We start from the raw sequence: 27,089 nt of genomic DNA, 5'->3' as shown, positions 1-27,089 counted from the left end.
GTCAGTACCCGTCCCCTCTTCAGTTTAGTATAGTGCATGCATTGAATCAGGAGGCTATATCCACCCCTGCTACAAAGCAAATACTCTTACACAGACAAAGCATCAGAATGGAAATTTCACCTGGACATGGTAACAACTGGCTTCTTCAAGCTTAATAAACTTGGTCTCCAATCCAGTATTCATATGTGTAAATATACATAGATGGAATTATTTTATGTCAGTTTGTGTGTGTACAGTGAAATCAACATTTACTGAGTAAAAATCTTTCAATGCTATCTATGTGTTCAATAGTTTCTCTATGCATGGGGTCCCCTCTCCCACTTGGGCTGAGAGCAGGAGTCCCTCCTCCTGGGGCTGACAATGAGAGCCCCCAGTGGTCCCGGCTGAAAGCAGGAGCTCTGCCTTGCCAGGACTGACAGCCCTCTGGAGCCGGGCTGCCTGGGACTGACAGCAATGTCTGAGTACACTACAATTAAGCCTCACGCCTGATCTGGCAATAGAACTCTCGCATGTTAGGCCGGGGAGAACTGGGGCCTGAAGCAAACAAACCAAAATATCCGGACATTTGCGAGTTCTATCAGGAGAGCCCGAGGGAGGTTTAATTTTACTTGGAAATCGAGTCTCTGGCGATACATTCACGAGAGTTGGCTTGTCTCGTGCCTGAGACTGGAAAAACCACCAGGGGCCAGTGGGGCTCTGCCGAGGCCAGGGCGCTCGCCGGGGAGCGGAATCGGGGGGCTGACAAGAAGTGAGGCCAGGGGACGGCAGGCGGGTCCGGGGGCAGAGGCGAAGCAGGCTGGAGAACCGCGCGGGCGGAGACGCGGTGAGAAGGAGACTCAGGAACAGGCCCCCGGGGCGCCCCGGGAGGCCCTGGCCGCGGGGCTGCGGGCGAGGGGCGCGCTCCGGCTCCGGCCGGCAGGTGGCGCTACGGGGTAGGACGAGGCGGGCGTGACGCCGGGGACGCTGCGGCTTCTCGCCCCGCCCAGCGGAGGGAGCGGGCGGCCGGCGGCGGCCATGGCGGCGGTTCTGTCCCCGCGGGTCTGTGACAGCGACCCGGCCACGCCCGGGGCCCAGTCCCTGAAGGTGAGAGAGGCCGGGCTGGGAACCCCCCTCGCCGCGGCTCAGCGGGACTTTCGCAGGGAGCACCGGGGGGCGGCGGCAGAGGGGGGCCCGCAGCGTGTGTGTGTCGGGGGGAGTCAGCTCTGCCCCCCCCCCCCCGGTGTTATGGGGGGAGGTGACCCGGCGGGCCGGGCCGGGCAGCCCCTGAGGGAGAACAGGCTGCAGCTCTGCCCCCTCCCCCCCCCGTGCCCCCGGTCCCTCTCCACGCCCCCAGTCTGTGCGCTGGAGGGAGCCCCCTGCACCGGGCGCTGAGCTGAGCAGGTGCTGGGATGCAGAGCCCTGGAGGCCTCTTCGAGTGAACGGGCTACAACAGCTCCTCGGCCTTCTCGCCAGAGGGACCAAGCACGGGGGCGGAGATAGAGCTCCTGGGTCTCAACCAGGGTTGGGTTCCAGGCCCGAAAGTTGCCCAGGTCCAAGGTCTGGGACTGGCCCTGTACAGTCCTGCAGCAGGCCGAAAACGGCACCCGTGGGCCAGGCTAATAACTTTGCAAAGGGTCTGGGCTTTCCAGTGTTTCCACCATTTGTCTCCTGCTTCTCCCCTTCCCTCAGATTCAGGGGTGACTTTAGCAAATACTGTTTGAAAGTATCTTGGAAAACTCAAGTTTGCAAATGGTCTAAAGGATTGATATTCTTAATACATAGCACCTTTAATTAATACACAAGAGGCTAAGTATTATCTCATTTGTATAGATGGGGAAACAAAGGTACATAGAAGATAAGTGACTTATAGTCACACAGGATGTGCATGGCAGAGCTGAGAGTAGATTCATATATTTTAAGTCCAGAAAAGACCATTTTGATCATCTGGTATCATTTGGTCTTCTGTGTAACCTAGGTCATAGGATTTCGGTGAATGAACTCCCTTTTCAAGTCTAATAGCTGTTGTTGAACTAGACCATCTCATCTGGAAAAAAATCCTGTGTTATGAGCTGGATGGAAATTTGTTTTGAGTTGAGTTTAAAACACCATTGAGATTGATAAGTGTAAATTCACCCTTCAGTTAACATAACTGTAAGCATATACCCCCAAATAAGAGAAAAGGAGTGTGTGCATGCACCCCAGAGCTTGTGTTGAGTATTGCTTTTGAGAGAGAGAGAGTGTGTGTGTGTGTTTGTGTGGGGGGGGCGGGCACGCAGGCAGAACAGATGGGAAAAACTGGAAAAGAGAAAGAGCGGCTGAAAGCATGGTGGCTGACCTGAAGAAACTGGGGACAGGTTTTTGGTTTGAGGTGCAGAATGAAAAGAGTGCACTTGGTGCAGTGAGCAAAAGAAGCTGTTTCCTCCTTTTTGATTTCTTCTTCATTCAGAGAGACAGATTTTTGTACATTCTTTAGAAATAAATAAAACTGCATTGAAAAAATACCCATCACTAATTTCTGCTCCCATTTGGAACACCTCCAGGGCCCCAAACTTTGATTAGCTGCTCAGGTTGAAAAGGGGCAACATTCAATATAAAAATTTCTGGTGATGGCTGATTTCCTGCTCTTAATTTTGCACTTCATTTCTAATCTGAATTTGATACACCTTTGTCTGCTAGATTGAATAATTCTTTTATCAAATTTCTGTTTCCCATGTAGGTACTTATAGACAGTCAACAAATAACCTCTTAATAATCTTTTTGATAAACTAAATAAATTGAGCCTCTTGAGTCTCACGGCGGAGGCATGTTTTCCAATCTTTTAATCATTCTCATATCCCTTCTTTGACTCCTCTCCAATTTAGTTCTTTTAGCTACACAATGGCACTGTCAGCTCATGTTCAGCTATTACCCACCATGAACCTCAAGTCTTTTTTTCAGAATCACTGCTTCCCATGATAGAGTCCCCTGTCTGATCAGTATGACCTTGTGTGTGGTTGAAACATAGATCTATTCACTGTCAGCCCAGAGCCATGTCCTATGCATCACACTACATCCTTTTATCTCTTAGGCGATGTCTACACTACGGACCTTATAGTGGCACAGCTGTACTGCTGCAGCTGCTCCGCTGTAAGGTCTCTAGCGTAGCTACTCTGCCGGTGGGAGAGAGCTCTCCTCCCGACATAATTAAACCACCCCCAACGAGCTGTCCACACCAGTACTTTTCTCTGTGAAACTTCTTCAGTCAGGGAGGTGTGTTTTCACAGCCCTGACCGACAAAAGTTTTGCTAACAAAAGTGCTAGTGTAGACAAAGCCTTAGTCTCTAACTAGAAGTTTCTGAGATAGCAACTGCTGAAATCATTTTGGGATTAAAAATAATGAAAATGGAGAGGTGAGTAAATAACTCTTTCTCCTTTACTACTCTCAGGGTTCTCAGCAGCCATTTTTGGGGCAATGCCAAATCCAGCATTAGAAAGCATGGATCTAAAAATGAAAGCTTATGCTCAAATAAATTTGTTAGTCTCTGGTCTACACTACGCGTTTAAACTGGTTTTAGGAGCGTTAAACCGATTTAACGCCACACCCATCCACACTAAGAGGCCCTTTATATCGATATAAAGGGCTCTTTAAACCGGTTTCTGTACTCCTCCCCAACGAGAGGAGTAGCGCTAATATCGGTATTACCATATCGGATTAGGGTTAGTGTGGCCGCAAATCGACGGTATTAACCGGGCGGTATCCCACAGTGCACCACTGACCGCTCTGGACAGCAATCAGAACTCGGATGCAGTGGCCAGGTAGACAGGAAAAGCCCTGCGAACTTTTGAATATCATTTCCTGCTTGCCCAGCGTGGAGCTCTGATCTGCACGGGTGGCGATGCAGTCCCAAATCCAAAAAGAGCTCCAGCATGGACCGTACGGATGTGATCGCTGTATGGGCAGACAAATCTGTTCTATCAGAGCTCCGTTACAGATGACGAAATTCCAAAGCATTTTAAAAAAATCTCCAGACAGAGGGCACAGCAGGGACTCAGCACACTGCTGCGTGATAAGCGTAACGGAAAGCCAAAGAATCAAATGGACGCTCATGGAGGGAGGGAGGGGGGACTGAGGACTCAAGCTGTCCCACAGTTCCTGCAGTCTCCGAAAAGCATTTGCATTCTTGGCTAAGCTCCCAATGCCTGTAGGGTCAAACACATTGTCCGCAGTGGTTCAGGGCATAGCTCGTCAATTTACCCCCCACCCCACCCCCAGAAGGAAAAGGGAAAAAAATAGTCTCTTGACTCTTTTAAATGTCACCCTATGCCTACTGAATGCTGCTGGTAGACGTGATGCTGCGGCACTGAACTGTAGCATCCTCGCGCCCCCTCTTTGGTGGCTGATGGTACAATATGACTGATATCCATCGTCATCATCAGCCTTGTGGCAGATGGTATAGTACAGAAGGACTGGTATCCGTCCTCATCATCAGCCCATGAGTGCTACTACTTCCCAGTAGATGGTACAGAACGGCTGGTAACCGTCTTCATCATAGCAACTGGGGGCTGAGCTCCATCAGCCCCCGCCCTTCATGTGTAAAGAAAAGATTCTGTTCTGCCTGGACTATCATAGCAGCGGGATGCTGGGCTCCTCTCCCCCACACTGCTTAATGTCCTGTCTGGACTATCATAGCAGCTGGAGGCTGCCTTCCCCTCATTTTATCTCACTAACAAGTCACTGTTTCTTATTCCTGCATTCTTTATTACTTCATCACACAAATGGGGGGACACTGCAACGGTAGCCCAGGAAGGCTGGGGGAGGAGCGAAGCAACAGGTGGGGTTGTTGCAGGGGCACCCCCCGTGAATGGCATGCAGCTCATCATTTCTGCGGGATCTGACACGGAGCGGCTGTGCTCTCTGGTTCTCTGATACACTGGTTCTCTAGTACACTTGCCCCATATTCTAGGCAGGACTGATTCTATTTTTAGATACCATAAAGGAGGGATTGACTCAGGGAGTCATTCCCATTTTTGTCTTTTGTGCCCCCGGCCGATCTCAGCCAGGGGCACCTATGACAGCAGCAGATGGTACAGCACAGAAGGACTGGTAACTGTCATCTCATTGCCAATTTACAATGGCATGGTAGATGGTACAGAATGGCTGATAACCATCTCTGCTATCATGCAAAAGCAAATGAATGCTGCTGTGTAGCGCTGCTGAATCGCCTCTGTCAGCGGCATCTAGTACACATACGGTGACAGTGACAAAAGGCAAAACAGGCTCCGTGGTTGCCATGCTAATACCGTCTGCCAGGGCAATCCAGGCAAAAAGGGCGCGAAATGATTCTCTGCCGTTGCTTTCCCAGAGGAAGGAGTGACTGACAACATTTACCCAGAACCACCCGCGACAATGATTTTTGCCCCATCAGGCACTGGGATCTCAACCCAGAATTCCCAGGGGCGGGGGAGACTGCGGGAGCTATGGGATAGCTACGGAATAGCTACCCACAGTGCAACGCTCTAGAAATCGATGCTAGCCTCGGACCGTGGACGCACACCGCCGAATTAATGTGCTTAGTGTGGCCGCGTGCACTCGATTTTATACAATCTGTTTTACTAAACCGGTTTATGTAAAATCGGAATAATCCTGTAGTGTAGACGTACCCTAAGGTGCCATGAGTACTCCTGTTCTTTTTGTGGATAGACATCAGTTGTCAGTGTTGGGGGTCCCCTGCCACACTCTCAACTATTGTTGAAAATGGTGTGGTTGTGGAGGAGATGGGCTAAAACAATGTTCAGCACAGTTACAGAAATTGTCAGTGTATTATGTCTGTGACCCTAGTATTTAATATTAGGTGACTCATTACCTCTGTGCTCTCCTTCATTGCTATTTATTTTAGTGCTGAAGCTACATGGCTGATACTCGGTGGTTCCTACTGACGTTTACAGGCTGAATAACAAAAAAAACAGGATTTTGATCAATGAATATTATTTTTCCATAGAAATAGTTTTTGTAATAAAACCATAAGATCTGATGCTCTCACAAGTTTCTTTTTCTACTTCCCTATGTTTCTTTTCATGAAAACCACCTCTTTTAAAAGGACTCCATCAGCTTGAGACAGTCAATTTAATTTTTTTTTAAATTGATCTAATTCCACCTGCTAAAAACTTCTTACTAATTTTTTTCCTGATTTAAAAGTTTTTTCTCTTCTTTTTTTGCTCTGTGAAGACCCACACAAGCAAAAGGGGGAAAAGACTAGACACGAAGAGTTGTCAAATAAACGAAGTAAAACAAAAACAGAGAGGAAGACAGACATGTTTTTTCTAATCTTTTGATTGTATTGATCTTACAAGTGTTATATAGCTAAAGTAGGGAAAATTAGTTTATAGATCTCCATTGTCTCTGAAAATCCATATGTAAAGTGTTATATTTGAGATTAACATATTAATATAAGTGGAAAACATTCACTAAACAAGGCCTAATAATTGTACCTGTCATTAATTAATAAACAAATACTAAGTGAAACTGTGGGCTTGACTGTTTTTGACAGGTTAGTTCTTCCATCAGTAATATTTCACAAATGTTATTAAAGAAGATGAAGGCTTTTATTTTCTTCCAATGATTTGTAATGTGACACGGAGTTGCAGCTACTAAGATGGTATATGGCTGATATTCAGTGGTTCCTGCATCTGTTTACAGGCTGAATAACAAACTATACGGGATTTCAATCAATTAATATTATAATAATCTTCATTTTTTAGATATAATTGACTCATTCAGTGGATATCCCAACAATAAGACCATTGGTTTCATTGGTCCTTCGCTTTGGTAACACCTTAAAATTGTATATTTTTTTTGTCCTCCCCCCTCCTCCCCCTTTTTAGGGCATGACCCTCAAGTATGAGCAAATCTCATCACAACACACATTCTAAATATCATCCTTTCTCTTGCCATAGGTCTCTTTAAATCTGCCTGGGGAAACGCACCACTGATAGAGTAACTTCACTTTTGTAACAACTCATTTTGAAGATGACTTCTGCCCTCCCTATATATTGCAACTCCACTGCATCAATTTTTCTCCCTACATCTTTCTTCATGAAAAGCAGCTCTTTTGTAGTACAGTCAAACCCCGCCATAATGCGCCCCGCCATAACGTGAAATCGCATATAACGCGATCGCAGGTTGGCTCCCCTTTAAGGTACAGTATAATACAGTATGGTACTGTACCAATGGTCCCCAACACCATGGCAGAGGAGAGAAGCTGCAGCCCTACACCTGCTGGGGACAGAGAATTGCGAGGCTGCTGGCCCCGGTGCTCTCTGTCCCCAGCAGGCACGGGGCCCCGGCTTCTCTCTGGCTTCTCCAAGGCTACGGGCGCCAGTGCTCTCTGTCCCCGGCAGGCGCAGGGTCACGGCTCTTCTTGAAGCAGGAGAGAAGCCGCGGCCCCGCACCTGCCGGGGACAGAGAGCACTGGCGCCCGCAGCCCCGGAGTTCTCTGTCCCCGGCGGGGGAGAGAGGAGGGGGAGCGCAGCTCCTCTCCCCTGCTGGGCACTAGGCGGTGCACCTCAATGCACCGCTTTGGGGACCACTGAAAACCTGACTGATTTGAAACCCCGCTATACCGCGACCCCGCATTTAGCGCGATGGGATTTTTTGGACCCCAAAGGTCGCGGTATAGCGGGGTTTCACTGTACTATGTCTAAAGCTTTATGTAAACTAGACACAGCTTCTTTTATACTCACATCAGAGAAAATATATTTTTCTATTACTTTAACTCTGTTTATACAAATCCTCTTTGTCACTGATGATACGTTCCTTGATTTGTAAGTACTCCTCTACCCCGACATAACGCGACCCGATATAACACGAATTCTGATATAATGCAGTAAAGCAGTGCTCGGGGGGCGGGGCGGGACTGCACACTCTGGTGGATCAAAGCAAGTTCGATATAACATGGTTTCACCTATAACACAGTAAGATTTTTTTGGCTCCCGAGGACAGTGTTATATTGAGGTAGAGGTGTATCAGTTATAGCAAAGGGTAATGTCTTGTTGCACTGCTCTTGGAGCAGCCCAGGAGGGATACAATATCTTTGAGAGTCATAGTCGTGCTCCAAGTTTCTTCACTGCTCAGGGGATTGAGTAAACTGTCCCAGATCTTTAGTAGATGATGTGCAGACACAGTTACACCTGTAGGCATGTGGGTGCTGCTGGGCAGAGGCAAAGATCTGCCCACTTCCCACCCCTTCCTGCCCACCTGTGTGACAATGGGGGAAACATAGTGCCTCTGCAGAGCCTGGTTCCCCGTCTGTGCTGCTAAGCATGATGAGTAACCAGCACGAGGGAGTAAGGAACTGTGCAAGCCAGCCCATGATTTGGCACAGAGAACCCTTTTGAAATAGCACAGTACTTCTAGGGAGCAAGTTTGTTCTAGTCACAGCCACCTTTCACAATCCCAAAATAGTTTATTACATCTTTGTGAGTCTTTACATTGTGATATCCTAATACATTAAGTACATGCAGGACTTCTTGGCTTTATTTTTAATGCTTGCTCTCCATGTTTATTTCAGGATGACACAGAAGAAAATTCAAATGATAGCAGCCAGCCATCAAAAAGACGACGTATGGGCTCGGGGGACAGTTCTCGAAGTTGTGAAACTTCTAGTCAAGATCTTGGGTAATATCACTTTACTGAGGTTTTATATTTTTAAAACACTATTTTGTTGTGTTTTTCCAGAAGTTTTAACATTAGCTCTTCTTTCTCTGCTTATATGTTGCTCATGCATTTCTCTGACCTCTGCAGTGCTGAGGCACAGTGAATTAAAGTGGCATGTGAGCAACTTCCTTGCTTCAACATTGCTTTTAATGTAGTGTAATGGCGTGTTCATTTAATGCAAATTATGCCAAAGTGCGCTTTGGTTATCATAAGGACTGACTTTACTTGTACATTTGATTTTTTTTTTGCATTTTATAATTTTATGGCTTTTTAAATATCTATCTTTCAGTATGCATGCCTGTTTTCTTATTCTTACCTTGTCAAGGATTACACAGTCCTTGATTTCATGTCCAGTGATTCATTGATAAATACTAGTTTTGTGAAACACTAGTAAAATGAAACACACTGAATGTGTGTAGTTTTGAGATGGGATAGGAGGATAAATTCTAAGGGGCTGAACCAACTTTCTACAGGAGTGTTGTGTTGACTTAAATGGGAATTAGATCAAGTTCTAGAAGCATGGCATTGTTAATGATTACTTTGAGTATTCTAACACTTTTTATGCAATGTATATTTTTTTTTTTTAGCAAAATGTACTACTATTATTTCAAGCCCGTTGTTTTTGTGTTTAGCTTTAGCTACTTTCCTGCTGAAAATTTGATAGAATACAAATGGCCACCTGATGAAACTGGAGAATACTATATGCTTCAGGAGCAAGTCAGTGAATACTTGGGTGTGACCTCATTTAAACGAAAATATCCAGGTATCCAGGTTGAAAAGCATGTGTAAAAAAATCTGTCGATTCAAATGTGTACAAGCTGGCAACTCTCCTCTTTTGGAATATAACATAGATCTTTCAGTTAAGAGGACATAGTCAAGATAAAAATCAAGATTACCCATTTTTCTATCTCTGTTACTAATAAGTAGCTGAAAATCTGGGCTGAGATTTCAAAAGTGACTAGTGATTTTTGGGTGCCTATGTTGAAATTATGTAAAGGAGCCTGCTTTTCAGAGGATGGGGTGCTTAAGTGACTTCTGTTAATCTTGGCCTTAATTTATTTTTGAGTGTTTGTTGTTATTGGGAACTTTCTGAATTTTGCTCAACTTGGATAGTGAACTAGGTTGGTCAGTTTCAGTTTCCAGTTCTTGCACAATAGTGCACTACATTATTTCCAGGTGGAGGGAAAATATCAGAATACTCAGGGGGATCTGTGCTTCACTTATGTGAGAATTGATGACAGTCTGTCTTCTCCATCATTAACTACTATAATCCTTACATTAGAATTTGTAAAACACTTTTCAAAAACTTACTTTCTGCCTTTACTATTTGTCAATGTCATTTTAATGCAATTTCTTGGAGGGAAATCTAATTTTTAAACTATTTATAAAAGAAACATTAACATCTTTTTCTATAGTAGTGTAGTACTTTTGTTTGGAATAATTTTGTGTCTGTTAAATGAATATCCCCTTAGATTACATTTTATTAATGTAATTTTTTTCAGACTTTCTATTATTATCCCTGGATTGTACTACTGCTAAACTAAATATTAACTAAAATAGACATTTTATTGTTCAGACTTCCTTTTTCAGCATGTGGAAAAGAAGTTGTAAACTAGTTTTTGGCCTAGTTTGAACTTCTTTTATGATGGATTTGGAAATGTATAACACTACACGGTTTTACTGCTGTTTTGTCCTCTCTTGGAGATTTAGAGAGACGAGATCTGTCTCATAAGGAAAAACTCTACCTCAGAGAACTAAATGTCATCACAGAGACTCAGTGTACTTTAGGTAAGAAAACAAAATGAATTTTCAGCTTTCTGATGCAGTTGGATTAGGCTAGAATATTTGATTCCTGCCTTTAAAATGATAGAATCAAGTAATTTTTGACTAGACATTTAAATTGGTTTTGATTGCAATAAGGTTATTTATTTTACCTTTATAATGTAATGTAAAGTTAAGAATGTGTAACATTTTGAGTCTAAGGTCTTCAACAGACTACTAGATCTTTGTTATTTTTACCAGTTCTAATGACTTCATTTGCTAAAGGGGATATTTTATTAATGTAGGCCCTGCTTTTCCAAGCTGATCAAGAGAACCTCTGTGTCGGCATGAAGACCCATTGTCTTAGATGGGGCTTTGTGCAGCTCTAAAGGTCTGCCTATGTTGATCAGCTTGCAGGTTCGAGGTCATGTGAATTAGATTAAAGTACTTGAGTATATTCATATCAGAAGGAAAATCTTAATATTTTCTTCTTTCACTTATAATAAACATTAGGTTGGATTGACGTACTGATTGATTAATGTCTATCACAGTTCTATTCTCTTTGATATCACAAATCTATGTAACACTGCACTCTCATTTGATACAGGAAGTTGACTGTTTTATAAAATCACTTTCATTGCTTCCCTGTATTCTGTATCTTTTGATTTGTCACTGGTTTATTTGACATATGACAGAATCTGTAAACAGAATAACAGCTGCATAATATTTTGGGCTGCTGATTTTCCCTAATATTTTTTTTTTAAAGCAAAACATGAGGCTTTAGACATACAGCTTCCATTAAATTCAATGAGAACCACACAGCTAACCCCCCTAAAATGTTTTGAAAATGGAGGAGTGGTTCATTTTAGAATTTTTTAAAAAGAGTATTGTTGCAGCATAATTTCTATGTTCAGTGAAAGATGTTGTGTATGTTAGGCTGTCTGCTTTAATGGCAAACTTTATGGTAGACTACGGGTCAAAATGGTAAATGACTTAAAATTTGTTTTGCAATGTAGCGTTATTAGTGTTTTTTATCTAATCTAGGTCTAACAGCCTTACGCAGTGATGAAGTGATTGATTTGATGATTAAAGAATATCCTGCCAAACACGCTGAGTATTCTGTAATACTGCAAGAAAAAGAACGCCAGCGAATAACAGATCATTATAAAGAGTACTCTGTAAGTAATCCCTCAGACTTTAATGAACCAGATCTAGAACATACTGGGCATGTGGATTAAGTTCCTTTTGTAATATCTGATTTTTCAAATTTGTCTTGTAAATTAATACAATTATTTTTATTTCAGCAAATGCAACAACAGAACACACAAAAAGTAGAAGCTAGTAAAGTTCCAGAATATATTAAGAAAGCTGCCAAGAAAGCTGCAGAGTTTAACAGCAATTTAAACCGGGAACGAATGGAAGAAAGAAGAGCCTATTTTGATTTACAGACACATGTAGGTTGACTTAAATTTATTGCTTGATAATGACAGGTAGCTCCTTGTTTATTATAGTAAAGATGTCAGTCTTTTTGGTGCTTTTTCGGAAAACATATTGTTGTAACCATTTTTTATCATAATATTGGATTAGAATTAATTTGGATTAGAAATAAATAGATTTGAATATATACATTTTAAAAAGTTATTTTACCAAATAGAATAGAGCTTTCCACTTTAGTTTTTCTAATATCCTTTACATTAACTAATTGATTTCTCAAGCTGGAAAGACTTCCACGTGAGGAAGCACTATTAGCACTACCTAGTTTAGACATGAGACAAATAAGTGTTGTGGTAGTAGTATATAAAATAGCATAAAGGAGGTCAGGTCATTTGGCTGTTCCTATTACCATTTCTCATAACACAAGAGTGTGGGGACACCTAATGAAATTAAAAGGCAAGAAATTAAAAATTGATAATTACTGATTGTCAAAAAGTTAGCTTGTGATAGTAAATTCTACAAATTGTTCTTGATGCAAAAATTTTAGTAGTATTCTAGAAAGGTTTAGACATTTATGAATAAAAATATTTTATATAGTTCAACTGAAAGGATAAAAGTGTGTATCAGTCTTGCTTCAGAATTTAAGCCAAGCACTACTTGCCAGAGAGCAGTTAAGCAGAAGCTTTCCCCATAGATAAATTATTGCATAATAGTCCATTTGAAGGTTTTAGACTTTTCTGATATTGGCCCCCGTCAGTGACAGGATAGTGGACCATTGATCTGATCTTTTATGGCTGTTCCTGTGAGATTCTATTTTGTATATGCTCATCATACCTGATGCTTTTGTACACAAAAGTCTGCTTTCAAAGTTAGAGTTCCTTGTTCTTACTACTCTCGACTATTATGCTGCTCTGGTAAAATTTCATTTTAAAGATGCTCAGTATGAAAACTAATTGATGTTTTACTTTATTTAGCAGCTTGTATGGTAATGTAAATGTAATAAAAGGGTGTATTTTTTATTTTTCTATCTTATTACAGAGTCATAGTGCCATACAGGAGATTAGGTGTCCATTGTGTTAAATATAGGGCTGTCAAGCAATTAAAAAAAAATCGCTCTATTAAACAACATTAGAATACCATTTATTTAAATATTTGTGGATGTTTTCTACATTTTCAAATATATTGATTTCAATTACAACACAGAATACAAAGTGTATATTTATTTATATTTATTTTTTATTACAAATATTTGCACTGTAAAAAACAAAAATAGTATTCTTCACTTCACCTCATACAAGTAGTGTAGTGAAATCTCTTTATCATGAAAGTTGAACTTACAAATGTAGAATTCTGTATAAAAAATAACTGCATTCAGAAATAAAACAATGTAAAACTTTAGAGTCTACAAGTCCACTCAGTCCTACTTCAGCCAGTCGCTCAGACAACCAAATTTGGTTACAATTTAGATGAGATAATGCTGCCCGCTTTTGTTTACAATGTCACCTGAAAGTGAGAACAGGCATTCACATGGCACTGTTCTAGCCAGCATCGCAAGATATTTACATGCCAGATGCACTAAAGATGCATATGTCCCTTCATGCTTCAACCACCATTCCAGGGGACGTGCGTCTATGCTGATGATGGGTTCTGCTCGATACGATCCAAAGCAGAGCGGACCGTTGCATGTTCATTTTCATCATCTGAGTCAGATGCCACCAGCAGAAGGTTGATTTTCTTTTTTGGTGGTTTGGGTTCTATAGTTTCTGCATCTGATTGTTGCTTTTTTAAAACTTTTGAAAGCATGCTCCACACCTTGTCCCCCTCAGATTTTGGAAGGCACTTAAACATTGGGTCCAGTGCTGTAGCTATTAGAAATCTCACATTGGTATCTTCTTTGCATTTTGTCAAATCTGCTGTGGAAGTGTTATTAAAACGAACATGTGCTGGGTCATCATTCGAGACTGCTGTAACATGAAATATATGGCAGAATGCAGGTAAAACAGAGCCAAAGACATACTGTTCTCCCCCACCGAGTTCAGTCACAAATTTAATTAACACATTATTTTTTAACGACCATCATCAGCATGGAAGCATATCCTCTGGAATGGTGGCCGAAGCATAAAGGGGCATACGAATGTTTAGCATATCTGGCATGTAAATACCTTACAACGCTGGCTACAAAAGTGCCATGCGAAGCCTGTTCTCACTTTCAGGTGACGTAAATCAGAAGCAGGCAGCAGCATCTCCTGTAAATGTAAACAAACTTGTTTGTCTTAGCGATTGGCTGAACAAGAAGTAGGACTGAGTGAACTTGTAGGCTCTAAATTTTTACACTGTTTTGTTTTTGAGAGCAGTTATATAACAAAAAAAAATCTGCATTTGTAAGTTACACTTTCAGTATAAAGAGATTGCACTACAGTGCTTGTCTGAGGTTAATTGAAAAATACTATTTCTTTTGTTTATCATTTTTACAGTGCAAATATTTGTAATAAAAATAATATAAAGTGATCACTGTACACTTTGTATTCTATGTTGTAATAGAAATCAATATATTTGAAAATGTAGAAAAACATCCTAAAATATTAAATACATTTCAATTGTTCTGTTTAGCAGTGCGATTAATCGCGATTAATTTTTTTGAGTTAGTTGCGTGAGTTAACTGTGATTGACAGCCCTAGTTAAATAGGCATTTATTATTTAGATTTTTATAGAATATTGTTTTGACAGTAGAACTATAAAATATACTGTATATAATATACGCCCTTAAGTGCTGCAGTGAATCTGGGAAAAATCAGGTGACTGTTCCAGCATAATAAAGGCCCAGTTCAAAAAAGTGGAAAAGACAAATGAATTAAAAAAAAAAAGGTTGCTTGTGTGGAAAATGAGATCTTTGTTTTGTATTAAACAATACAGATTATCCAGGTGCCTCAAGGAAAATACAAAATATTACCTACAGAGAGAACAAAGGTTAGTCCTTATCCAGTGGCTCTCATACCAGGCCAGTTCCAGGAGTACTACAAAAGGTACTTAAAAAGATATCATAGTTGCTGTCTATATTACATCTACTTGCTTGTATATCCCAGGAAACTAGCTGGGATGAGTAGTAGTGATAATACTTACAAAATAATTTTGAGTGAATTTTATGTCCGTGAGGTATGTGAGTCTGACCGACCAAAAGACTGAAGTGGATTCTCCACTGAACAAGTTTGGCAGTGGCAGCAGCAGTGCAAGCTTCTCCACACTGCTCTGTCAGTGTGCCGCAGCCTTGTTCTAGAGCAGTGATGGGCAACCTGTGGCTCGCGGGCTGTATGCGGCCCGTCGGGGTAATCCGCTGGCGGGCTGCGAGACAGTTGTTTACATTGACTATCCACAGGCAAGGCCACAGGGAGCTGCGGGTGCCCGTGCCTGCAGACAGTCAATGTAAACAAACTGCCTTGCAGCCCACCAGCGGATTACCCTGATGGGCCACAGGTTGCCCACCACTGTTCTAGCGGGACTGATTTGACATGCAACAGAGAGTAGTTCATTCTCTGTGTCCATTCAGTACTAGGGCTCTACAGAGACTGTCAAGAGTATTTGTGGTATGTCTAAATTTTGTATTGCAGGCTTGTGGTCAAATGCTTTCTATGCAGCAATTTTGCATGAATGCAGAGAAACAGTTTTAGGAGGTGGTTTTTCTAAGACTGATCATTGCTAACAGCTAATTTTGATTGATTTTTGCATGGCCTAAGAATTTAAGTGAAATTGGATGTGTGAGAGAGGAGGGAAAGTTTTGATAAACGGACCCCTCTCCCTCCCAAAATGCCTATGCTTCACTGTGTATATAAGCTTTTAAAACCTCTGCCCTGTGGCACGTAGCCTTAATATGTTGCATTGCCCAAGATTAGCCTGGAAATGTTTTCTCCAGAAACTTCCATGTTATATGTAAGGGTTGACTCAATGTGCATCATCTCCAGAGTGAAGCAAATGGAGATGCAGCTTGATTTGGTTATTAGAACAGATAACTGGGAGCCAAGATTTTATTCCTGATTGCCGCTGGATTGCAGTGTGACCATAGGCAAGTCACGTATTCGCAGTAGGCCTCAGTTTCACCATTGGTAAAACAGGAATAGTGGTCACCTTGGTAAAGTGCTTTGAGATCATCAGATCAAAGTTGCTATATAAGTGTAAAATGATTTCCAAAAGGGTGTGGTTTTACAAAAAGGGTTATGTGCACACCTAATGCACCTGTACTTTCCATTCATCTTTTCTAATGCTGACTGAAAGTAAAGATCATTTAAGTGGAATAACTAATGCACAGCAGCCTTCTCAGGTATTTAGTTGCTAGGAATATAGAGTGTATATACCTGCACCATACACTGTATGTTCCCAATGAAAAAACACTTAAAATGTTAGAAATTGAGGCAATATCTGAAGGATTATAACTTCATTAAAATGTTTGATAGTCTGTGACGTATTAATCCTGTGCCACAGATTTCACGTGCGTTAATTTTTTTCCCCCATTTTGCTGAAACAAGCATGCTCATTTCTAAAGGAAGTACATTTCATAATTAACATGTGAAATGTGCACTAAATATAATTGGCATATTTTTGAAATTTCAATCCACATAATTCTGTGTCCCTTACTGCTTTCTTTTGGAGCCTAATTAATAATTGTGAAATGTGTTTTATATTTGTGTGTGTGTCCATATGGTATTTTATATAATATAAAATAAATAGCCTCTTGGGGATAGTAAACATTACTTACTGGAGGGTTCAGTGTATGCATTGTTTGATCTTTGGTGAATATGTGGGTGTAAAATGTTTGGCATAATCCATGGAACAATCTCTTAGATTAACTGTCATAATCATCTTCCAACACAAATATAAATATAGTTAATGTATTAGTCCGCATTAAGATGATGTTCTGTATTAATTTTGGTTAAAAATAGGGCTGTCAAATGATTAAAAAGATTAATCATGAGATTTAAAAAAAAGTCACAATTACTGGCAGTTTTAATTGCACTGTTAAACAATAATAGAATACCATTTATTTAAATATTTTTGGATGTTTTCTACATTTTCAAATATATTAATTTTAATTACAACACAATACAAAGTGTACAGTGCTCACTTTCTATTATTTTTTATTACAAATATTTGCTCTGTAAGAAGATAAACAAAAGAAATAGTATTTTTCAGTTCACCTCATACAAGTACTATAATGCAATCTCTTTATCATGAAACTGTAACCTACAAATATAGACTTATTATTTTTTTATTAAATAACTGCACTCAAAAGCAAAACAATGTAAAACTTTAGAGCCTACAAGTCAGTCCTACTTCTTGTTCAGCTAATAATTAAGACAAGTTTGTTTACGTTTATGGAAGATAATGCTGCCCACTTTTTATTTACAATGTCACCTGAAAGTGAAAAGAACAGGAGTACTTGTGGCACCTTAGAGACTAACAAATTTATTTGAACATAAGCTTTCGTGGGCTACAGCCCACTTCATCGGATGCTACAGCCCACGAAAGCTTATGCTCAAATAAATTTGTTAGTCTCTAAGGCGCCACAAGTACTCCTGTTCTTTTTATGGATACAGACTAACACAGCTGCTATTCTGAAACCTGGAAGTGAGAACAGGGATTCGCATGACACTGGTGTAGCCAGATATGCTGAACATTTGTACATGCTTCGATCACCATTCCAGAATACATGCTTCCATGCTGAAGACGCTTGCTAAAAAAACTGTGATTAATTGTGCCTAATTTTTTAAATCTAATTAATTTGTTTTGTATTAATCATTTGAGTTAACAGCCCTAGTTAAAAATAATTAAACCTATCCTGAGTCTGCCAGCTAGAACAAAGCACCTTGAACCAACAAACATGTTAAATCTATCTCTGGGTATTTAGCAGACTGTTGGTTCTACTTCTTTTACTGTACTCATCTAGGCCCTGATGCTGCGTTAGTATCTGCTAGTATAATCTCTTTGGCTGTGCACATACCTGTTGACTTCAATGGAACTCTACAGTGGCAAAGGGAGTGCTGAATAACAGGCTCCAGTGCAGGATTGAAGTCTTAAAAAGTTCTTTTTCATGCAGCTCCATGTGATGTTGAATAATTTCCTAAACTTTGTCTCTGTGTGAATTCTCAAACAATTGGGGGATCTATTTAGTTGATTGCTCAGACACTAGGATTTCGAGCTTGTTCCAAAGCTCATTAAAATCAATTGAAAGACTTCATTGTTTTCAGTGGGCTTTGGATCAGGCCTTCATCTATAAGGTGTGAGGGAACATGCACCTTTTACTGGACTGAGTAGCTGAAGTGTTTTTTTAAAATGTAACCAAATATTGTTTAACATGGAGTAACATTTATGACCAAGGAGAAGAGATGTATTTGTGACCCAGATTTTCAGAATTGTGTACATAATTATTGTTCATGTGCACACAATTGTGGTAATGTTATATGCAATTAAAAATGGGCTTTCAGCTTATCCAGACTTTTCTTTATTTTTCACTGGCAATTAAGTGTTTTTATATTTTGTTGATGGTGTGTGTGTAAGTATATGGTAGTAAACAATTATTTCTTGATTTTAGATACTCCCCAGATGAACTTCGTTATTTGCCATTAAACACAGCCCTTTATGAACCACCTTTGGATCCAGAACTGCCTGCACTGGACAGTGATGGAGATTCAGATGATGCAGAAGAGGGTCGAGGGGACGACAAACGGAAAATCAAAGGCAATTCGGTGAGATAAATTGAAAAGTGATCTTTAACAAAAAGAGATTCTCTTTCTTCCCCTTCCCTTTGGTCAGTGTCAGTAGTGGCTTCACTTGGATTTTTAACATCTGTGTCCAGTAGAGTTTAGGTTAAAGGAGACCTTTGAGGCAAAAGCAAAAAAAAAAAAAAAAAAAGTTTTGGTTTTACCATTTTAATGCTTCTTTTAGATGCCAAATTGGTAGCATATTTCAAACGTGGTGGGCAATTTATCTGCTTTCTGGCCTGTATCTGTGAAAGACTTGATAGATGTTGAACATCCAGCATATTGGTAAATAGTTTGGTTTTGATAAGTCTTAAATTAAAACAATTTAGAACAAAGGTTAAATGCTGCTTCACTGGTTTTGCATCAGGATCCCCTGGAAAATACTGGAACCCTTGTGCTGTGATGCCAGCCTCTGTGTGAGACATAGGCATAAAAGGTTACAATAAAACAGGCCATACCATATTTAAATTTCACCTGTGCTCCTGTAGATAGGAAGCCACTAACCCTTGTTGGCACTGGAGCTTAGAAAAGACTAGTTTCTCTCTCTCAAAAAAAGTTGTTTTTATTATAGGACAACTCGTCTGGCAATGTATCTGAAGGTGAATGCGCCAATGACAACCAGGAGGATTCTTTTCAGGGAAGACAAAAACCAAGAGACAAAAGTGCTACTCCAAGAAAAGATGGTTCCAAACGTTCTGTACTGTCCAAATCAGTTCCTGGGTACAAGGTAGAAGAAAAAAGCCCCTGACTCCGCTTCTTTACTGACCAGCCTCTCTCCCTGAAATATTTAACTTTGTTTTTCAAAAATATGGAAGTTCTGCTTGCTGTACTTCACTAGCTGCTCTCCTGTTGTGCTCTCAACTGTTTGCTTCTTTCCTTCCTTTTTTGGCTTTATTTCACTAAGGGCTTTTCTGTTACCCTGGCTATGGAGTGGCTTCTAATTCTGTGTCATAACTGATTTCTGGGCAATTACAGCAAAAAAAATGATGGCTGTTATAAAGAGAATTTTATATTTTCTTGACTGCTTTAATATAGCAGTCAGAATTACCTGTCAGTGTAAAACCAGCATTGAGTATTCGCTGTTTTTGTCTTAGTAGTAGTTAGTATGGCAGCAGATCATGAGTCCAGTGCTGTAAAGCGCAGCAATATGGCTGAATATATTGTCATAACATGCACTTAAATAGGGCCTTTCATCCTGAAGGATCCCAAAGTATTAGACTATTTATAGGTTTTACTTCACTTACCGATAAGTGCAGCCACCTTTGGGGCGGAATGCAAAACTAACTACAGTTTAAGCAACACTACCCAAACACTTAGGACAGATATGGAGAATAACAATTTATCTAATTCATGTTACAAAAGGAATTTCTGTCGGCAGAATGTTCTTACTCACGCTAAAATTTGGCTATGATAATAAGGCACTTTAACATCTGTAAAGCAGTGATTACCAAACCCAGGATAGAATAATCAATACTAATAATGTAACACTTTCCCATTAGTCAAATGAGGATTAAATATATTTCAAGAGAAATTGGAGTTCATCTGCATGATTTAAATTTTAGTCTATGGAACTTTGTACAGGAAAGGGGTCTTGATTATACACCTTCAAAAATACGTGTGGTCCAATCCTGCTCCCATTGAATTCAGTAAGTTTGCCATTGTCTTCAGTGGGAGCAGGATCAGGCCCACTGTGTGGAAAGATGCTACAGTAAGGAAGGGTTTAAACCATAGTGATTGGGAGTGTTTGCCAAAAGATGCTGTTTTAAAAAAAAAAAAAAAAAAAGCAAGAATTTTTTCTGTGATGTCAAGATCATATGTTTTGGGAAATCTTGCAGCAGCAAAGATAATTGTGGGCTGTTAATGGTTTGAATTTTACAATTCAGGAATGTTTGCTAACAATCTAAATTTACTGTTGGTTGATAAAGAAGCTATACATCAAACTTAGAAGTTAATCGTCAACAAGAATTAGACAGCATCAGTTGATTGGAAAAGGGTTCTGTAGATTCTATAATTGCACAATACATATTTTTTGCAGTTTATAACAAAACTATCAAGCTTCGGCCATCTCTCCTCTTTTGAGGAGTTGTTTACGATAGATGCAAATTATGGATATTTGAACTGTGTAATATAAATATCTTTTTATATATGTAACTTTGCGAATTGCTTATTACAGACCCAAACTCATGCCAATATTTTCAAGACTATGAAATCCAAAGATGAAGCTTGAAAAAGTGTTAGCTTTGTTTAACTTTATATTAGAGATTGTATGCGACTGGTCTGGCAGAAAAAGGAGCTTCATTTAGGTATGAAGACCACAAAGTACAGTATCTGTTTGTTAGTCTGCTCTGTCTAGTGGCCTTTTGAATACATAGAGAGAACGAATGAAACAGAACCATTTCTAAGGTTCTGAACTCCTAAATGTAGAGCTGTACAAGTAATGCAGTACTGCAGTTTGAAAATGGACCCAAATGGCTATTACCCATTAGTTTAAAACTACCGATTATGTTAGTAACAAAGCAGTTAGTGCAAGCTAACTTGATAACTTACAGTGCCAAAATATTTGTATGGCACATGTCTTCACAACTTCAGTGTACCTAGCATTACTCAAAAGTGATACATCAGGCTGTTGATACCTCAGAGGTGGCACAGCTGTGCATTTTTTTTAAATGGGAATTTTAAAACATTTTTAATATGCCCCTTACATGGAATATCTTAAAACTGATTAGATGTGAACATTCTTGTTAGAGGTGGCCTACAAAAAGATTGAACAGATATTGATACACCAGAACGTACCTAAATATGAAGGCACTTTAAGCTGAAGGCTATAAACCGATCTTAAATGTCCCTTTAAATTCTGGGGGTTTTGGTAATATTTTTCCTCTGTATTATTCAGTTTGTCCACATTTTATAGGATAATCTTTAGGTTACATTTAATTAAAATTGAAGGATAATTGCTGCAACATCAACATATATAAGTGAATAGCTATAGTCGATACAGTATAAATGATACAATGGAATTCTCATATTTACTTCTCTTTTTAAGCAGGATAACTGGTGTATTTTGTATGAAGCCATTTTTATTAAGTGTCAGCCTTTTAATTGATATATTATGGTTAGCATGTTTTATGTTTCGTTACATCACAAAGTGTAGTGCGTCTTGGATGTTGCTGCAATTGATGCAGGACTGACTACTACATTGCACACACAGGGTTCTGTTCTCGGAGTTCAGGAGGTTTTTGCACATAGTAAATCTGCCATGTGTTGAGCTACTAGGTCCCCAGAACATTTTGCTTTGGGTTCACTATATATGAAATTTAAATGCCTTGCCCACAGGCAGTAGGACCTCAGAGAAAACTCATGCTTGTCTGAGTGGTTGCAATGCTTGATTTGAGACTCTGAGCTGCAGCACAGCAGCATGGAAGTTAGTTACAGAGTCCCTCTGCCTCACCCTTCATCAAAATAAGATGAAGATGATTTGGAAAATAAAATGGTCAAATGGGATATTATGATTTCCCATACAGGATAGACAGATATTTTCGTAGTGTTCCCTAAAAGCCATTTAATTTCTTTAGGATGGTAGAACTTGAATTGCTTTGAAATGTGAATACCTTGTGTTTTGTTTGGTTTGTTTTTCTTTTCTTTTTTTCCCCTTTCTTTCTTTCTTTTTATTTTTTTTTTAAGAGAGTGCTTCCATACCTTGGGGCTCTCTATATTTTTAATATGCTGTGATTATTTCACATTTTCTAGTGAACACAAGTTAGTGGAGTGGAAGTAGAGGGAAGTATTAACAATAAATACACATAAGTCAGTGTCTAATTTTATAATTATATGTATCAAAGTATTAACTACACATACACTAACACAGGTACAGTAACCGAAAGTTAGTTCACTTTAGTTTCAGTGGAGTGAGAGGGAGTTTGCTGCTGGATATTATGGCAGTATAGTATGAATAATTCATAGCTGAAATAGAATTTGGATTAGAGAAGTGCACTTGCTATTTTAGAGAGGTTTGTTTTACTTAGCTATAGGTAAAAGAACACAACAAAAACCTTACTCTTAGAATGTAGCAGTAAGCAACAAGAGGGTAAATAAACACAGCAAGACTGAGGTTTAAGTATGTGCCACTATCCTTTTGTTGGGAAGAGCAGGGTATACAAGGTATATATGTAGGAGACATAGAATAGTTACCAGTAAGAATTTTCTATGTATGCTTTCACTTCCATGATATTTATTTTGTAGAGACATTTGTGAATGTTAGACTTCTTTTACAGTTTTACTATATTTATGTATAAAACAGGTTTGACTATGCTTTTTTAAAATAAATAAGCAAAAAAAGTCTTTATGAATGCCTCTGTCATCTTTTGAAAAGGAAGTTATATATAAACATCTGGTGGGTTTTGTTTTATTTAAAACTCTTCAGGCCAGACAAGTTAAGCAGACTATAGCCACAAAAGGGGGTTTAGTAATTTCAAACATTTTCAGAGCAGGGCAATGAATTCTGACAGATTAAGAATTGCTGAAGACATTAATTATCTTGCTAAATGTTAAGAAAGAGCTGGCTGGTAAATAACATTTTTGTTTTAAAAGGGGCAGTATTTAATACTTTTTTCTTTTTAATAGCTTTATGTTCCCTGCCATTTTTATTAATACCATCTTAGGTTGAAAATAGTCTACCACTTTTGTTCTCTCTTTCATTTGGCAAGTTTTTTGTTTTTTTTTTAAATAGAGCAAGTCCCATTGTGACTATTTATCAGCAATCCCACAGTTCCTTAGGGAGTACGCTTTTAGTTCAAAATTCCTCCATTGACTAGATGGTTGCTTCTGTACAACAGAATTAAAATATCACTGAGACAGATTTTTAAAAATCTCTGGCAATAGTGGATTTAACATCATTAAGTGCTGTATTTGAATCCAACCCTTCATTAAGATGCAGTAGGTTGAAGTCTGACATTAAAACTCTTTGAGTGGCCCTTTGATAAACAATTTGATACCTTAATTATATTTTTTCTTTTCCTCTAAGTAAAGCTACTGCTAGCTTATCTTTTGGGTTTGGTCACAAAATTACTACACAAGTACTGGGAACCGCACAGCCAATTTAAGCACCTGGGATATCTTTGCCTTAAATATATGTTATGAACACTCAGTTCCTTTCTTTCTCAGTTCACTCTCTCCTAGCAGTGTTGTAAATGTAGAATTGTAGTGTTTTCTATAGCAACAGCAATCATGACTTTGGATATAGAAGAAAGGAACAGTAAAACTCATTAAAGCAACACAACTAACTTGTCTATTAGACATTTTGGGAGCTTAAACAATACAAATTAAGTGTATTAAATTGTATCTTATTTTGTGGTACTAATTTTAAGCTTCCATTCAGATGGGTTAAGTAATTTTGCATTTCTTAAAGGATATTTGTTTTCTTGTGTACATGGAAGCTTGTGAATTTGGAGATTCATATAAACATATTCTCCTATTCCTTCTATATTTGAACAAATTTGATTTAGCTTTAAAGGTATAATATAGTGTATGTTATTTGTATTCACTATTAAGGAAAGTGCTAGCTGACAAGCTTGCAGGAGGATCTAGCATACACTTTTGTTCTGGTTTCATTTTTTGTAAAATGATTTACATATAGCTCACTGCACATACTCTGAATATCAAATTTGTATGCATTTTTCCTAAGATTTTAAAATAACCAGTGTTTGTCAATATCACCTTATGTCTTAAGAGTCACTTCAATCACAGGATACAATTTACATTAGTAATTTACAAAAGTTAAAATGGAGATACCTTAACAAATTTCCTGTTAAATCCATTATAAATTCTTCTGGGATGAATTTATAGCCCTCTTCTACCCTTCCAGCCAAAGGTCACTCCAAATGCTATATGTGGAATTTGTCTGAAGGGTAAGGAGTCCAACAAGAAAGGAAAGACTGAAGCACTTATACACTGCTCCCAATGTGACAACAGTGGTAAGTATCGATATACACTTTAACTGGAATGCTGGGAGTTTTAATTGCCACGTCTTACTACTTTCAGTGGAAATATTGTGTGTAATACTAAATTTGCATACAAACATTTCAGTCTTCCTAGAAACTGACTTTTTCTCTTTAAAATTTCCTTAATTGTACTTAAGTATGTACTAGAACACATTCACTGCACTGAGTCTCTTAGGTGAGCTAAATTTGATTTTTGTAAAATAGCTATTGTTATACTAATTATTTTACAACTTCATTTCTAAAGGTGCTAGTAATAATATTGGTTTTAATCTAGGCCACCCTTCTTGTCTTGATATGACCATGGAGCTTGTTGCTATGATTAAGACCTACCCTTGGCAGTGTATGGAGTGTAAAACATGCATTATATGTGGGCAGCCTCACCATGAAGAAGAAATGATGTTCTGTGATGTATGTGACCGTGGCTATCATACTTTTTGTGTGGGGCTTGGTGCTATCCCTTCAGGTAATGAAACAGAAATTAGTCTTTAAGGGCTGGGGTTTTCTACTGTGTTACAAGATTATACTTCCATAGGGGTGTATGAATTAGTTAACTGTAAACATTAAGTAGCATCTACAGTGTAAGATGGCATTCATTGAATTATCCAAAACAGCAGAAATGAGTTTTTCTAAAAATGTTCTGTATATTTTAGTAATGTACAGAGTATAGGATTGGCAGCTTCACCATTTTACAACACTGACTGTTCCTGTCAAAACTCAAGTAGCGCTATGGCTCAGAATCCCACTTTTTCAGGATTCCCACAAGATATTGAATAGCTACCTACGTCCATAAATGAAGGACGTATAAACTTTGTATTTCTCCCTATTGATAGTATAACCTTTGCATTGTTTTAGAAGCTTTAACAACAATACAAATGCTTTATTAAAGTAGAAGAAAAAAGTGTGTGCTCCACTCCATCTGTGTAAATACTCTTGACCCCTTTTTTTTACGTCACAACTTGCATCTTCAACTAAATAAACCCAGTAACATGCTTAAACTTTAAACTAAAACAAAGCTGGTGCCTTGCACTATGTGCAGTCATTTATACCTACTTTACATTAATATAAAAGATACTGATTTAGTAGCATTTTTCACTCATTTTGCTCCTTTGTAAATGACTGTACAAGGTGTAAGGCAGTGTAGAATCAGAATTATAGAACTAGATCATTGACTGGAGTAGTCAGTCCGATTGTGTAATACTAAATCCATGTCGCAAAATACAGCTACTGTATTGATGCACGTACCCAGTAAGTTCTGCAATGCTAGCATTGCTGTAACACTGATGGTCTTGAAAACATTGTGAGCTGCACTAAAGTTGACAGTTGTTCCATTGCTGCTGAACTCTCTTCCATTCAAGTTGATTGATTTACACTAGGATCTACAGAACTGAGCCATACTAAAGGTAGAACATAAGTAGAAGTAGTTAATATTCCTCTAAAGTAGTCAATCAACAAATTAAAATGCTTTGATCTAATGCACTCAATTTTCCTTGAGTCACAAGTGAAGTATGGGTAGTTTTTATTGTTATCTCAAAACCATCCTACAGTAGCACTGGAGCTTCTTAATTGTTGTGAAGCCCAGTCATGTGATCACAGGCCAGTTTGAGATACAGTGAATATGTGGGAATGTATATACCACCACCTGTTCCTACCCAGTATTATTACTCTTATGTACTTACATTGTCTTCAAATTTAAAGGAAGAAATATTAACTTCTAGACATTGGTTTATATTTTGCATGTTACCAGCACAGGTAGTGCAAAAATAAAAGTATTTACTCATCTTGTAAACTAGTCATGGGTTCTACAGTTAGTTAATATTTTTATTAATGTCAACTTTTCTTTCTTAGGTCGCTGGATTTGTGACTGTTGTCAAAAAGACCCCCCCACACCTAGAAGAGGAGGAAGAAGGGGGAAAAACAGCAAAGAGGGCTAAAGCAATAATGTTTGCCTTCCAATACGATTAACTGCACAAATTGAAGTGATAAATTCGGTGCTATTTAACCAACCACTCTGTATATGGAACAAAACCACTTAAGCATCTTTTACCAAATAAATTTTTTATAATTTTGGCTGAGTTTTCCTACGATGGCAGTAATTGAGCATGTATTCTGTCATAGCAGTTTAGATTAACAACTCAAATTTTTATTCAAGAGGGAAAACTTTCAAAAAGTCTTCTCAAAGAGGCAGCTTATAGCAACACACTTGTATATGCCAATGTTGAATAGCAGTAACTTCTACATGGAGAGAAAGCTACACAAAAGTTTAGGTATTTGCATAGCACTCAATTTTATTCCCCATGATTCAATCAAAGCAAAGCATTCAATTACTTTTAAATAATCAGTGTTGCTTTAATTTAAAAAAAAGCCATGACTTCGAAGCTTGTAGGAATAATACCTAAAAGTTTCAATGCATTGCCAGAAAATCCAGTCTCCTTTATTATGAACTAGTTTGTCCCTATAACTGAAAATAGCTTGCACCCC

General features: G+C 38.9%; 1 protein-coding gene across 2 annotated transcripts; it reads left to right on the top strand.

The window, feature by feature from the left end:
• The first annotated feature begins 951 nt into the window (after nt 1-951).
• PHF10 (PHD finger protein 10) lies at nt 952-26,683 on the top strand. Of its 2 annotated transcripts, none has more exons than XM_045008733.1 (12): nt 952-1,083; nt 8,526-8,632; nt 9,304-9,434; nt 10,382-10,459; nt 11,477-11,610; nt 11,737-11,886; nt 14,780-14,889; nt 18,447-18,600; nt 19,187-19,342; nt 24,476-24,584; nt 24,886-25,074; nt 26,457-26,683. In XM_045008733.1, exons 1-12 carry the CDS (start codon nt 1,015-1,017, stop codon nt 26,540-26,542), a joined length of 1,473 nt encoding a protein of 490 aa, XP_044864668.1. In that variant the 5' UTR covers nt 952-1,014; the 3' UTR covers nt 26,543-26,683. The 2 variants fall into 2 exon arrangements, with proteins under 2 accessions (XP_044864668.1, XP_044864667.1); XM_045008732.1 differs by having other exon boundaries at nt 10,376-10,459.
• Nucleotides 26,684-27,089: the final 406 nt, after the last annotated feature.

Source organism: Mauremys mutica, chromosome 3 (assembly GCF_020497125.1).
Source record: "Mauremys mutica isolate MM-2020 ecotype Southern chromosome 3, ASM2049712v1, whole genome shotgun sequence".
NCBI lineage: Eukaryota > Metazoa > Chordata > Testudines > Geoemydidae > Mauremys > Mauremys mutica.
This window is presented reverse-complemented; position numbering and strand designations above follow the sequence as displayed.